This window comes from Aulostomus chinensis, chromosome 7 (genome assembly GCF_037954235.1).
Source record: "Aulostomus chinensis isolate RoL2024-O1b breed Wild chromosome 7, RoL_Achi_v1.0, whole genome shotgun sequence".
In the NCBI taxonomy this organism is placed as follows: Eukaryota; Metazoa; Chordata; class Actinopteri; order Syngnathiformes; family Aulostomidae; genus Aulostomus; species Aulostomus chinensis.
In genome coordinates this window covers 20,321,183-20,334,994 of record NC_141326.1, presented here as the reverse complement: position 1 = coordinate 20,334,994, position 13,812 = coordinate 20,321,183, and the positions used below count along the sequence as shown (strand labels likewise).

The 13,812-nt window shown below is 43.9% G+C and overlaps 1 protein-coding gene across 2 annotated transcripts; it reads left to right on the top strand.

Moving 5' to 3' along the window:
• The first annotated feature begins 1,271 nt into the window (after positions 1 to 1,271).
• On the top strand, positions 1,272 to 13,106 carry prmt2ip (PRMT2 interacting protein). Of its 2 annotated transcripts, none has more exons than XM_086209073.1 (4): positions 1,272 to 1,462; positions 5,740 to 8,938; positions 9,127 to 9,151; positions 11,573 to 13,106. In XM_086209073.1, exons 2-4 carry the CDS (start codon positions 5,836 to 5,838, stop codon positions 12,597 to 12,599), a joined length of 4,155 nt encoding a protein of 1,384 aa, XP_086065199.1. In that variant the 5' UTR covers positions 1,272 to 1,462; positions 5,740 to 5,835; the 3' UTR covers positions 12,600 to 13,106. The 2 variants fall into 2 exon arrangements, with proteins under 2 accessions (XP_086065199.1, XP_086065198.1); XM_086209072.1 differs by lacking the exon at positions 9,127 to 9,151 and adding an exon at positions 9,614 to 9,648 and having other exon boundaries at positions 11,509 to 11,650.
• The last annotated feature ends 706 nt before the right edge of the window (positions 13,107 to 13,812 follow it).

Sequence of the window (13,812 nt, the reverse complement as noted above, 5' to 3'; positions counted from 1 at the left end):
CAATCATATTTCACTCTGACCGTGTTTGGAAATCAGAGCACTCTTAATATTTACAACAACTACAGGGGTAATCTGGTGGGGTGTGATACCACCAGGCTGGAGCTTCCCTACTTGGTTTCATATTCAGCATGCAGCTCTTCAAAAATATTCTCCAACTGCCAGACTTTACTCACCTGCAGTATATTAGCTGTTCAAGCTACGTGTCCATGCTCATGCACCTCTGAGGCCCGCCTCTTCCAAACGGGCCAGACAACATGCAGTACAGTGCAATCACACTAGTGCATGCACTCTAAAACCCCCGGAACAGAACCCACTTGTTAGGATGGCATGCAGAAGTGCAGTACCTGTAAAACCTGCTGTGGTATCCGACTGTCCTTAGATCAAGTATGGACTGGTATGATGTTGTCGTAGCTGGGGTTTATTATATATGGTCAGCGGGGGCCTCTTTTGAAGGGACATATTTACAACATGCTTAAGTTAACATACCACAAAGGGATGGATACGATGGTATATAGTCGGGCCTCTTACAGCATAGCAGCCAGAGATTCAAATTCGGCCGCAAGAATCTGTCAATAGATGCTTTGGTGCAGTGACACTGTGCTTTCTGCAATACAGCTTTTTCTATGCAACTAAGACTGTGTCAGCGGCAGTTTCTTCATCATCTTCACATCATCACCATCTAAGAGACATCACTGCACTACCAGCAATGCAAGTATCTGGGATGTCCCCTTCTAAGTGTCTGGATGATTTTCTTATTTGTGATGAAACACAATCATATTTTCCTTAAATCCACTGTTAGGATGTCCTGTTATGACACGAGTCATCGGTTAAGCCAAAGTGATTCGGTATGTCTCTGTTTTGTTTCATTCTGGAAGTCGATTGGGGCCCCCCAGGAAATTGCTATGCTGCCCTGGTGGTTAATCTGGCCCTGTGCACTGCGCTGCGTTTATTTCTTCTAATGTAGCTGGTTAGTCTACCATTTAACTCTTATATTTGTGTGTAATCCTGCCTAATGTTGCTTTCACGGTCTGTCCTTTAACTCTGGTTTGGAGACAAGTGTGAAGAGAGTAAATCCCGGGTATCAGTAGGTGAACTAAAGTGGAAAAAAAAAAAGGTTCACGTCAGGTGGTGTGCAGCTGAACATCAGAACAAACCAATAACAGCGAAGTGTGAGGTGAAGCGACCGCGGCGGGTAGACGGAGGGCGTGACTCCGCCTTTTGATCAAAGACCATCCTCCTCCTCCCCTTTGTCTTTCCTCCAGTTTGTGAACTTCTTCAAAAGCCGCATGGACGTCGGGTAACCCGCGCAGTTCCGCTCCAGCATGTTCACGGGTCCCTGTCTCACTTCAAGCGGATCTCCGAAACCACCACGGGACTGACGCACCGAGAAGAGACGTTTCCCCTTTCCAGAGAAGTTGTATTACATGGAGACTTTCTGGAAATCATTGATTATCACAGCGAGGTAAGTGAACAAGTTTGCAGTTGAAGCGATCCGTGTTGCGCAGAGAGAGAGAGAGGGAGAGAGAGAGAGAGAGGGAGAGGGAGAGAGAGAGAGTTGATGCTATTTGTTTTGTTATAAAAGCTCTTTTCCTCGTCTAGACCAGTTGTTTCATTTTCAAGTTATTTGTGTATTTGAGCGCGTGCAAGGCTTATGATTTTATTTTCTTCTGTCTTTATGAACGCACCTCTTTAAAAAAAAACAAAACTGAAACCCCTCCAGTTGTTTCTCCCCAAGTTCCCTTTTTTAATACGTGAACTTACGTGGAAGTCGTTGTACTGTGCACTGTAAGACTTGAGTGGCGGAAATAAAAATGTCTCGTGTCATATGACGTCTGGCATGTCGCGGCGTTCTCACTAGATCACCGATTAATAACTTCTAAACGGACTGGAATGGCTTGGATGTTTATCTTTTTTTTTCATGTTTCGGAAGTCACACGCTCTCCATCACCCTTGCCCCAGAGATCTGCTCGTACACACACACACACACACACACACACACACACACATACTCTGTACTTTTAACTATCGCCCCGAGATGTATATATGTCACACGTCATGGAACATGTCATGGGTCGTGTGTCAGCCCAAGTTCAGCAGAGATGTTTCTCACTGTGATTTATTTGTAATCAAAATTCTAAACGGAGAACAGAGCAGTCGGATACCTTCATGGCTGAAGGTTTTGGGAAGACATTCAATTACAATTATTTTTGACCCACACCTGAATTATCAGACCTAAACCAGTTTTCTAAATTCAGACCGGTTCAAACCAACCTGTCCTGGCAAGAGACAGCTCCCCTCAGCACCCTGTGCCAAAGCAACACAGCATAAAATCAGAGCTGTTTTGCATTTTTAAAAGATGACGCAGGTGACGAACATGAATGTTGTAATAACTGCAATAATGGAGTGGCAGTGTTTGAATGGTCTGTACAGTTCACCGCCCAGCTACACTGGAGGAAGGGCCAAGATGGCTGCACACAGCAAGACCCGCTGTTTTGGTTTACTAGGAAATTTTAAGACATGAAAGTCCCAAAAGAAAACAAACAGCCCAACAAAGCAGCAACGTTTACTGCATCCATAATTTCTGTCTCCACCTCTGCTTCCGAAATTGTGGTGTCGAATTTCTGAACTGAAAGGGTGATTTTCTACTTTTTTTTAATTAAAAAAGGCTTATTTCTTTTTTCCTCATCAGGATTTATTACTTGACACACTGCTAGGTGTGGAATGTGTATTCCTTTTTTTAATCTTTTTAAAAAAAGGTGACCGTAAGAACTTTTGACCCCAATAGATTTATAGCCTGACTGGTCCAACTTGTGGATTTACTCCCGTCGCTAAAGTAACACGTGTTTTATGATTCCAATTAGAAAGCTGTTTCTCACCAAATGACCCCTGAACCAGACTCCATTAGAAATGAGGTAATGATGTTAAAAGTGGACATGGCCAGAACCACATCCCCACGCCGACTTTGATAGTATAAAAAAGACATGTATTTTCAGTAAATGTTCAGTAGCTTCTGCAGAACTGCTTGGGCTTTGTACTCCATCAGGCCAGCCAAGCTCTCTGGACTCCAGCACTCATTTGAGCTCTATGACCCCCACAAATAGAATCTAGTTGTAACTCAGACTTTGAGACTTTGACTGAGACAGAAGGTGTCGAGGAAGAGGGAAGAGGCTCGGCCTCCAACTGGCCCCTGACTGGGCTTCACAGCTTGGGTGTGATGTCACTCCCATTTCTTGTTGGGAGGTAAAAGGGCGGGTGCATGCCGTACCAATTTGAACATGTTGAAAGTGGTATAATTGTTCTATGATTCACAATATTACAGTAGAAGGAATTATCATTCTTTTGACATTATTCACATTTCCATAGAAAAGATAGTATGATGGTGTATTTTTTTGTCAGCCTCTGTAACAAATTAAAAATGTTTCTTGTAGTCTGTAGAAGACCATTTGCAGGCTGGAGTAGCTCTGCAGCTCACCTAAACTAAACTTAACCCTTTACACAGGGCAGGACAGTAATGCAGTGGTCAGCACTGTCTCCTCATAGCAAGAAGGTTCTGGGTTCGAGTCCCGGCTCCAGCACGGGATCTTTCTGTGTGGAGTCTCCATGTTCTCCCTGTTCCTGTGTGGGTTCTCTCTGGTACTCCAGCTTCCTCCCACAGTCCAAAGACATCAAGAGAGGACGAGGCTGATTGATACTCTAAATTGACTGTAGGTGTGGCTGTGAGTGTGAATGGTTGTCTGTCTCTATGTGTTGGTCCTGTGATGGACTGGTGACCTGTCCAGGGTGAACCCCGCCTCTCGCCTGAAGGCTGCTGGGATTGGCTCCAGCCCCCCGCGACCCTTAACAGGATAAGAGGTAGAAAATGGATGGATGGTATTTTACACAAATATTTGTACATACTTAAGCAAAGATGGTTCCTGTAGAGGAGTTTTTGGAAGATTACTTTAATTGTCCATTTAGTTAAAGAATATTTACTACACCTAAAAGCAAACAGATGTTGAGGCACATGGAATTTTCCTTTTTATATTGTTTTATAACTGTTGCGTTAAGTGTTTTATATTTTTACGGCTGTCCATTAGTGAATCTGCCATTGGTCTTCATGTGGGCATCTGGGTGTATCGTCCAAACGTCCCTGTAAGCCATAGAGAAACAGACGGTTTCTCTCCATGCTGCCTGTATTAAAGGCTGTTGATTCATCACTCCACAACCTGCTTCTTTTTTAAGAGAACTATCAACTCTACATATTTTTAGAGAAGTTTCTACAACACACTGCAATGCAGACACCGCACTTGGCCATATTGCCAATACGGGTGTGTGTCAATATGAATGGAAAGGATATGTTTCATATAAACTTCACCTTCCAGGATATTGTATGGATTAATTGTTAATTGTTTTCTACTTGTTGTCTGCCTCTGTTTAGTTTTAACCCGCAAGCATAACTAGTCATACAGCGTCCTCGCCGGCTCGTGTAGACACGGCAGGTCGCAGTGACAAACAGATGCAGCTCTGCACGAATTGTTGCACGATTCCTCCCTCAAGTGCATGATGGAGAGGCCAGACGTTGTAGTGCAGGGAGTAGATGTACCCCTGGGTTTCTGTTTGGAAAACGTCATGTATGGCATTTTCCAACAATCAGAATTCAGATGCTACAATAAATTATTCAATTATTTTTCTTATAAGAAAACATAAAAAAAACAAGCTTGTTTTGGAATTTTCCTAATACTCAAGATGATTGTATCTCTTCTGGTTGTTATCTCCTGAAGACCACAGATAAGCTGTTTATTATCACGCAAGTGCAAGTGTAAGCAGCCAGTTGTCACAGCTCAGACGCTGGAGGAATCTGCAGTTTTGCTGAAAGTGGCCCAAACGAATGATGCTTTGTCTAAATAGCTATTGGTTATTTTTAGGTGGGATTGTCAAAGAGTGAGGAACTCTGAATGTAATAGGTATAATGAGGATAATCCTGCAGCCTGCAGCAGCGTTGGGTCACAGGACGAACTGACATGATGAGATGTGTGTTGTTAGATCATGTGACGATAAATCTGAAGTTCTTTCAGTGTGAAGCTGACGAATATTTCCAATATCCCTGCTGTTAACAGAGAAATTAGCCTCAGAAAAAAAACCCACAACACAACACAGCAGGTATGATGTAAACAAACAAAACCTTCAAAACACTTCGGTGATATTTCAGTCTTCATATTTGGCCCTGAAGTGAAGACTGATTTCGTCACATCTGCGTGTTTTTTCCTGTTGGCGCTGCTCTGCTTATTGCGACATGTAGCAACTATCGCTCTGTCTAGCAGAAGGTAGCTCTTCTCAGCTTCTGTTGTTCACTGATATTCCTGGCCAAATTATTCATTGATGAAACCTCCTCGACCCGTTCCTCGGATTGTTTGCCACTCATGACATGCATGTGACAGCGAGAGAAGCCACAAGGTTTTTGTGTGTGTGTGTGTGTGTGTCTGGGGGGGGGGGGGCAGCTTCCAATTGTGATCTCATGATTTATCTTTTATGTGTGCCCTCTCAGATGTCTGAGATGAGAGTTTTTCAGGCTACTTTCTGAAGTGTACCATTATTACTTTCAATCTGTAATAATTGTGGCCACCTGTGATAGTTGTATCTGGCTTTGAGTTGTTTTAATTTCGTTGTACATGTTACAATGACAAATAAAGATCTATCCATCTAATTGTGGATGATTTAGAAATGGGTGTTGTTGTCTCATATTTGTTTGTATTTACTCAGGTTTGGAGCCATATTACTGCCTCATCATCACCAAGATACGACATGATGAGCAGACCGCAGACGCAGGCCCTCGCTGACCCAGTCTTTTGAAGCAAGATGCCATTATTTGATGGGACCGTAGCATCAACAGGGCTGTCAAAGCAACTAAATATGTCTGGGTTCCTCAGTAAACAGACGCTGCCGTACAACTCTCCCTACTTTGCATTTGACCCCAGAAGAAAGGATGGAGCGGAGTTTACTCCTCCGTGGAGCAGCTCAAAGACGGCTCTGCTGGACGGCAGAAGTCCTGTGAGTCAGCTCTCTGGCACGGAGGGACAAAACCACATCATTTACAGGCAGGACAGTAATTCTTCAGATGATGGCCAATCTCATTCTTCCACGATGCGTCACACCCCAGTTACACAAGGCTTTACACGCTACACTAAAAGTCCTGGGATCAGCAGTCCTACAACTGCAACATCAGTGGCTGGTAAAAAAACAAAAAATGGAGGTGTGAGTTCTCCTTCATCTGAGAATTCTGTTTTTTTAGCTATTCCTAAGCCAGTGTACGGACATAACCCCTGCTGTCATGAGCTGGGCTGTGTGTTAGGACAACGGTACGGCATGGAAAATGGACCGAGCACCGAATATGATCAAAACTGGATGCAAACTGATGCTTACTACAGCAAAAGACTGCCCATCCAGAGGAAACCACAAGATCCACTGCTGCAACGGAGGGGTTTACAGTTTGAGCCCAGCGCAGAACAACTGAAGAGGGCTGAGATATACAGCCCGAGCAGAGCGAGGACTTTGCCTGCTGGGATTGAGCCAAACTACAGCAGTTACCCTTGCACGCCAACTCACACAGCATTTGGTTCTTTGAGTGAGCAGAGCCAGCACATACACACTTCCCCTAGAGGCTACCCTAGTCTATACCCCTCCCATCCCACATATGAGCATATGACCTCAGAGGTTTATCAGGAACGTTCTCCCATGTCCAAATATGGTCAGCTAACACAGCACCCAATGTTTTACTATCCCCAGGCAAATGCAGAGGTAGAAAACAGGACACGCTGTAAAGATATTAGTGGAAAGCAGAGAGAGGATGTCCCTGTTATTGTAAAACATATCATCTCAAACCCCAGGGACCATTACAAAATACCTCCGATTCTTCATGCTGAGATGCCAGTACATTTACCCAGCAGTGATACGCTGTCAAATCATTCCCTTATGCAAGGTTTGAACTATCCATGTTATGCAGTCCCTGGGTTACATTTAAACCCAATGAGAGCCCCCCTAAAAAGGCAGCTTGCGCCACCAGGGTTTCGCTCAAATTGCTTAGATGTTTCTCCATCTGAGCAACTTATTGATCTCAGCATGACATCTGCAGCCATCTTGCATAAAAACAAACCAGGCCTGCATGTTGACCAATCACACACTTCCTCACCTTTCCGGCGAGTGGAACGAATCAGTCCAACTCAGTGTGTAAGCCAACCTGTCTCGCCATCCAGTATACAAAGGAACAGATTTTTCCCCCCTCTCCCAAGCCTGCACCCAGATCAGCCCATCCCTCCACCCTCTAGCTTAACTGTTGAAAGACTTCTGGACTCTACTTCTTGTGAAGCCCAGGTTATGTGCCCAAAACAAACGAAAGACCACCCGGGAGCATGGCTGCCTCCATCACCCAATCGTAGTTCAGATTGCACAACTGTTCGCACAATTGTTTATTCTCCTGCTCTTGCGACAGGAAATAAACACAGTAGCCCCACGTCTAGTTCAGCCACCACCGCTTCCAAAGGGAGACTGAAGAGAAGCATTTCTCACTTGTCTCCTCCTATCAAAGTTGAAGATGAGGATAGGGATTTATGTGTAGTGGACTTGAATAAAAAGCGCCAGAAGCTTGAAATGGAGAGTGTCCAAGTAAGACATGATGCTGACTCCCCTCCGATGCCAGTTATTGACAATGTCTTCAGCCTGGCTCCTTATCAAGCATACCTGCAGGCATCCGGAGTGTTATTCCCAGGTGTAGTACCTAAAGGCAGAGTAGCTTCTGAGCCTATCAAACCAAAGCTTTGCGTCAAAGAAAAGAGGTTAGTTGGAGATAAGCACCAACCTGTTGTTTCTAAAGATGTCTTCCCAGATACTCCAACAGAGAAGCCTGTTGTTGAACTGTTGGAACCCAAAAATATCAAGTTGGAAAAAGTAGGTCCCACAGATAAAAAGAACACTGTAGACAGCTCTGCTACTGTGACAGATTGTAGCAAAATGTCAATCAAAAAAGAGCCTGAAGACACTGGTTTTTCTGGACGAGGGCCCGTGACGGTTAGGAAATCTGAGCCCAGTGAACATGAAAGGACGTCTTTGTCAGCAGATGACAAACGGACTTCAAGTGAATCCAAACCTGCTGAGTCGATCGCCAAGGTAGACTCACAGTCTCTGGATGATGCATCCACACCTCAGCAACAGGTTGTCAGCTTTAAATATAAACCTATTACTCCACCTCAACTACCTGAGGCCCAACATAATTTCCAAAACTTGCCCCCCCAGTGTCTTAAATTGCCCACCTATAAAATCATGGTCCCTGACACACAGCAATCCAGCCCCGTTCCACCCCAAGAGAACCCACTTACACGGCTGATGACTGACTTCACACCACACTCAGAACTCAAAATTCCAGCCCGTAAACACTTCTTTGAACTGCACCGTTCCCTCTGCAAGCTCGTATCCCAAAGTGTGTCGACCTCCTCGGAGCAGGAGCTCAGGACATGGTTGTCTCAGCTGGAGCTGGGTGATCCTGCATCTCCTCTTAACAAAGTCAAGAAGGTGTCCTGCTTGTTGGGGCCAAAAGCTAGAGAGAAGTGGCTCAAAGAGGAGGTCAAGATAGCACTTCAGGAGATCCTGGAGAGGTTGAGGGAGTACACCGCTCAGGAACGCTGTCCTTTTCCACACGTCATGCGGAGGGGTGCTGTTTTCCTCCCTATGCTGGTGGTAAAAGAACAGCTATTTCCGATGGTCCAGGGAAGCTACGTGGATCAAGTCCTCCAGGAACACAGAGTGGAACTGCGGCCCACGACGCTCTCGGAAGAGAAGATCCTCATCCAGCTGCATAAGCGGGCCTGTTCCTCCAGGCTGAGGAGGCTGATGTCCCTCAAACACCTGCCTGACATCTATGCTGATGTGCTCAACCTTTCCTATTACACTTACGTCTGCAAACACCTCGGTAAGTTGCATGCTCATTGCAGGTAAATGCATGCGGTGTGCGTGTACTGACCATGAACGCGATGTTGGCTGTATGTTACTGGACATTATCTGAGTAAATGTTTGTCCGGAGTGGTATTACAGCCATGTGGTCATGAGGTTGGCTCCTGCGGAACAGTGCTGCATCACTGGTGACAAATGAAAGGTCAGACGTAGAACCACCAGAACAGCTTCAGTGCACCTTTGCATTGGTTCTGCAGTCCTCCTGAGCCCCTCTGGAGGGAACGAAAACCACCATTCCAAAAGATATTTCCTCATTTGGTGATTGGACCACGGTGTTGGAGAGAGCTGGCTTAACACATCGGCTCAGCGTCTCCTCGAGGTGTTCCGTCGAGTTGAGGTCTGCAGCCACTCGTCACTTTCACACTGATAAAACTGACCCGACCGTGCTATGCAGAATCACCTGCCTGCCCCGCACCTGTACAGTCGTGTTTTTGCCTTAAATTTGTCACCTGTCTGAATCAGACACCGATGTAAACAAACGCTCGTAAAAGGCGCAGGTAATAAGATAAGAGCCGATTTGTTTGGGGAGTCTTCTGAAATACTCATTTAGTTATCATTTTCTTATTCACTGGCCCCTTTTGTAAAGAACAAAACAAATACAATTCCTTATAAAAATCCATTTATTTTTTCACAGAATCAACCCCACGTGATGTCCAAAAGAGAGTCCAGGTATATTTATTTCTTTTCTTTTTTCTTTTTTTTTTTTTAAATTTTGTCCCTGCAACTTGCTCACTCTTTGCTTTTTTCTGATTTAGAAAGCAGGACACCTTACAGCTCACTAAGTTGCATGATTATACAATGGTACTTGCCACAATGTAGAGGGTCAGCCGCCGAGTGGTGCTAAATGGTCGACAGCTAAGAGTGCGATGCTTGCTGTTGGATGACATTAGACGAGGAGGGAAGTGAAAACCGTCAGCGCGGTCGGGGCATTCAGCTGCGGTCTACTTGGAGCTCTTTAGCGGATGATGATCCCGATGTGGTAACTGACAAGAGCGCCATCTGTACACAGAGAGAGGAGGGACGAGGCAGTTTTTGGTTTTGAGGAGGAAAAAAAAACATTTTTAAGAAACTTTACTCAGAAACATGTTGTGTTCACCTGAGGGGGGGAAAAATCACTTTTTTCTGAATTCATGAGAAGATTTCACCTCTGAAATAACAAGATGCTATTTTTTAATTTAATTTTTAAACTTTTTTTAATTATTCAAAAATGGTTAAATCACACTACAAGGCTCTCATTCCTACTTGAAAGCTTCTGTTTTATTTTGCTTTTGGTTTGAAACAATTGGAGATTCTCAGGGCGTTAAGGCACATGGGTGGAATTGTAATTAGTTTGCCAGTGTTTGGGCAGAAAACTCCAGACTAATCTGGATTCATAATCTGCCGGATATTGCAACGTCTCTACAGGATCAGTTGGACCATGAAAAATGAAGACAGGAGCCTTTCAATTTAGAGAAGCAAGGTTGATTTTAAAGGTTTACATGATGCAAACAAATTAATTACAAAATGCAGAAGCACATTTTATTTCTTCCAAATATTTAAAGTGAAAATTTGACTCATTTATTGACAAAAACTGCAAAATCATTTTTTGCTTCTTGCGGGACATTTTTCCCCTCAGGTGAATGGAATACGCTACCTTCCTTCAAAAGCACACAGAAACAAGAGATGAATACTAAATAAAAGTAGAAGTGATACGATATCGACAAGTGAGGTCTGATATATTGCAACCCTGTCAAAAGTAGATTCACCGGACGGCTGACCGTTCTTGTGTTCTTATTATTGTCTCTAAATTCTAAGAAAAGAGCAACGTACTCACAAATATTGACCTTCATTGAAAACAAAACTTAAACGGGCACTTTGGTCTAATTCAGTTCGTATTTACAGTTTCACAGTAGAACGTAAGAGTTCCTCACCATAACGAAGGAACACGACGGCCAAAGGGGGCTCTTCTCTGATAGGAAGTTACTACAACGGAACAGAGTCAAACACGATACATCAGGCTAGATATTCCTTTTTAAGATCAATTCGTTCATTTATTTTTAATGAGATTTATTAACAAGAAAATAATTTCACCCCTCCTTTCTTTCTTTTGTGTGGCACACCTGCATTTTCTAACTTTGGCTTAATTTTCCCTGCTGATATTATAATGGTTGACATGGCTTTTTCGCCACTATAGAAGATTTGCCTTGTCTCGCTTTTTGCCTCAGCACCGTTTCATCTCCCCCCCCCCCCCCCCCACCACATCTCTACTCCCACAACTTTTCATTCTATTATTGCTGGTAGGTGTGGTTTATGGTGGAGGGTCTTGTTGACCCATCATCTCTGTGTCCACTGATATTTCTGGAATATTTTCTCCTTGTGGGTTGAATGATTCATAATGGAAGAGCTAATTAATCAACCTGGCTGCTCTTGAGGAATCCTTGGCAATCAAAAATCATTATTGAATCTATTTATTCTTTCAACCGGACATTTAATATTTAAATTTTATCATACCAATATGTCTGACCTCTTTTTTTTTATTTTATGTTGCAGGATTAGCTAACTGTGCTAACAGAGAGCAGGCGGACGATTGTGAGGAAACCAGCAGGAGGAGCAGGAGTTGTGCACCGTCTGGTATCATCGTTCCACCGGCCTCACCCTCAGGCTCACAGAGACATCCCAAGGAAAATGAAACAAAATCACATTCAAACAGCAACAGGACAAAAAGCAGAATAAAGAGCAGTTCACGACGCATGTTTCTGGACAGCAGCTGGTCAGATGAGGAAGAGGCAGACGACGTAGGAAAAAGCAGACGCGTATCAAAGAAATTGAGCAAGAAAAACAAGAGTGGTCTTCAGTCTGGAAAGGCTGAGAACAGAGGAAGTGACTGTTTGCTTGCAAAGCAGGATTCAACTCCAGAGAATTCATGGACGTGTCCTTTAACCCTGGACGAGATCTCTCCATCTGCCAGCGACACAGAAATGGAGGAATCCTCCAGTCATTCTGCAGGACCAGCATCATTTCAGCTTGCATCCAAGAAGTGCTCAGGGATGATTCTCAAACTGAGGAGGATGTTCGTTGAAGGTGTGAAGAGAAAAAAGGCTCGCTACCAAGCAGTCTCATTCTCAGGTACTATCACGGAACCTGCCCCCTCTCAAACCCAGGACGAGGAGGGAGGGGTGAGTAAGGAGAGGAGCAGCGACAAGGTGCTGCACAGGGTTACGGCTAAACTGACTTCCAGGTGGCAGAGAACAGGAAGCTTGTCCCACGTCTTACGACCCCTCCGCAGCTCCACCAAAAGAACACAAAGGTCACTGCTGAAGATCAAATACTGTCCCTACTTATCTGCCTGCCACAGTGCAGAATACAGGAGGCGATGGGTTCTACGTTCTGCTGTTCAGAGAGCTCGGAGGGCCATGAGGTTCCACTATCCAGACCTGGTGGGGAAGAGGATTCGCCATCTCTATGAGGAAGACGACAAATCTGAAGTGTGGTACAGAGGAGAGGTGATGCGTGTCCATGAGGCGCACGCAAACCCTCTGAAGACCATATTTGAGGTCAGGTATGACAGCGAACCTGAGTGGAAGTACTACCTGGAGCTGCTGATAGACTACAAAAAAGGCTGGCTCAAAATAGAAGACTAGTTTTCCTTCTCGGACGATGCGTCAATTCCTCCTCGATGAGTGCAATAACATTTCCCATCTGTTGGCCTTCATAAAAACAACATTTTGACATCAGTGGCATTTATTATGAACCAGGTTGCCATCTTTTCAAACCAAACCTCTTATCACATTTAAAAATACCAACAAAAAAAAGAAGCCCTTGCATGAGATTCATGAATCACTTTTCTGTTTATTGAAGAACGTCTAGGTGAAGTTACTGACTGGTAGACACTGACGCACGGTCCACGTGTACGTAGGTTTCCAGGTGTGTTTCTGGAGCAGTTTCCTCCTGATTGTCGAGTGTGTCACGACACTGGAGGCTTTTTATTGACACGCAGGCGTTGATGCCTTTTTGTTTGGGTTTTTCAATTCACTGAGGAGCTTTTCACCTCAGTTTGTATTTTCTTTTGTTTTCTATAATTGCATTTGACCTCAGATAAAAAAATAGCTGAACATTTTTTTTTTGTAAATAAATGTTTTTAATGAGTGTTCACTGTCCTGTTGTTTATGTATTTCCGCGTTGTCCAGTCTTTCTCAATCTCGTGATTCTCAGGAATACGGAGAAGTGCTGCGTTCTTCAAAAACCCAAATCTGTTCTTCAGAATCAGTCAGTGATTTCAGTCTCATTCATTCAGAACAAAATCCCTTTTTAATGAATCGATAGTTTTCCTGAAAGTTTCCCGATTTGAAATCATTTAAAAAAACAACTGGTGTTTATTGAATTTAATGAAAGAATTTTTTTTTTTAAATCTCAATGAAAACCCAAAGCTTTAACTTTGTTACCTTGCTGTTGTGTCAACTGGCCAAATGGCTAATGAATACTTAAAAAAAATGTTTTGCCCAAGTGCAGGTGGTAACAGCTGTGGACCGGAAACCTGTTTCCAATTTTGTCCAGCTCACTCTCGTGAGGCCTGTTTCTTCAAATTTGGCACAAATGGCCACTGAGACTCAAGGAGCTGAAAAGGTAGAGAGATACAGTAGTTGAGGGAGGCGTTCTGGAGGCATACAAACACAATGTGGTATTTCTAGTTGAAGTTTTTTTCAGAGTAGAAACACGACTGGCAGCAACAGCTTTCCTGAGCCGTAGATGAGAATAAATCAGCTGGAGCTTGAAAAACTGGTTGAACTGAAGCTGGAAATCAAAAACTGTTGTATTAGTCCATCAGTACAACCAGACTGGGTTTCATTGTGCCAG

What these genes read in the sequence shown, in the direction of transcription:
- prmt2ip (XM_086209073.1), top strand. Translation starts at nt 5,836, where the DNA reads ATGCCATTATTTGATGGGACCGTAGCATCAACAGGGCTGTCAAAGCAA. An exon ending in TTACGTCTGCAAACACCTCG is followed by an intron (nt 8,939 to 9,126) that starts GTAAGTTGCATG and finishes ATGAAAGGTCAG; the next exon opens with ACGTAGAACCACCAGAACAG. An exon ending in GAACCACCAGAACAGCTTCA is followed by an intron (nt 9,152 to 11,572) that starts GTGCACCTTTGC and finishes CAGGAGGAGCAG; the next exon opens with GAGTTGTGCACCGTCTGGTA.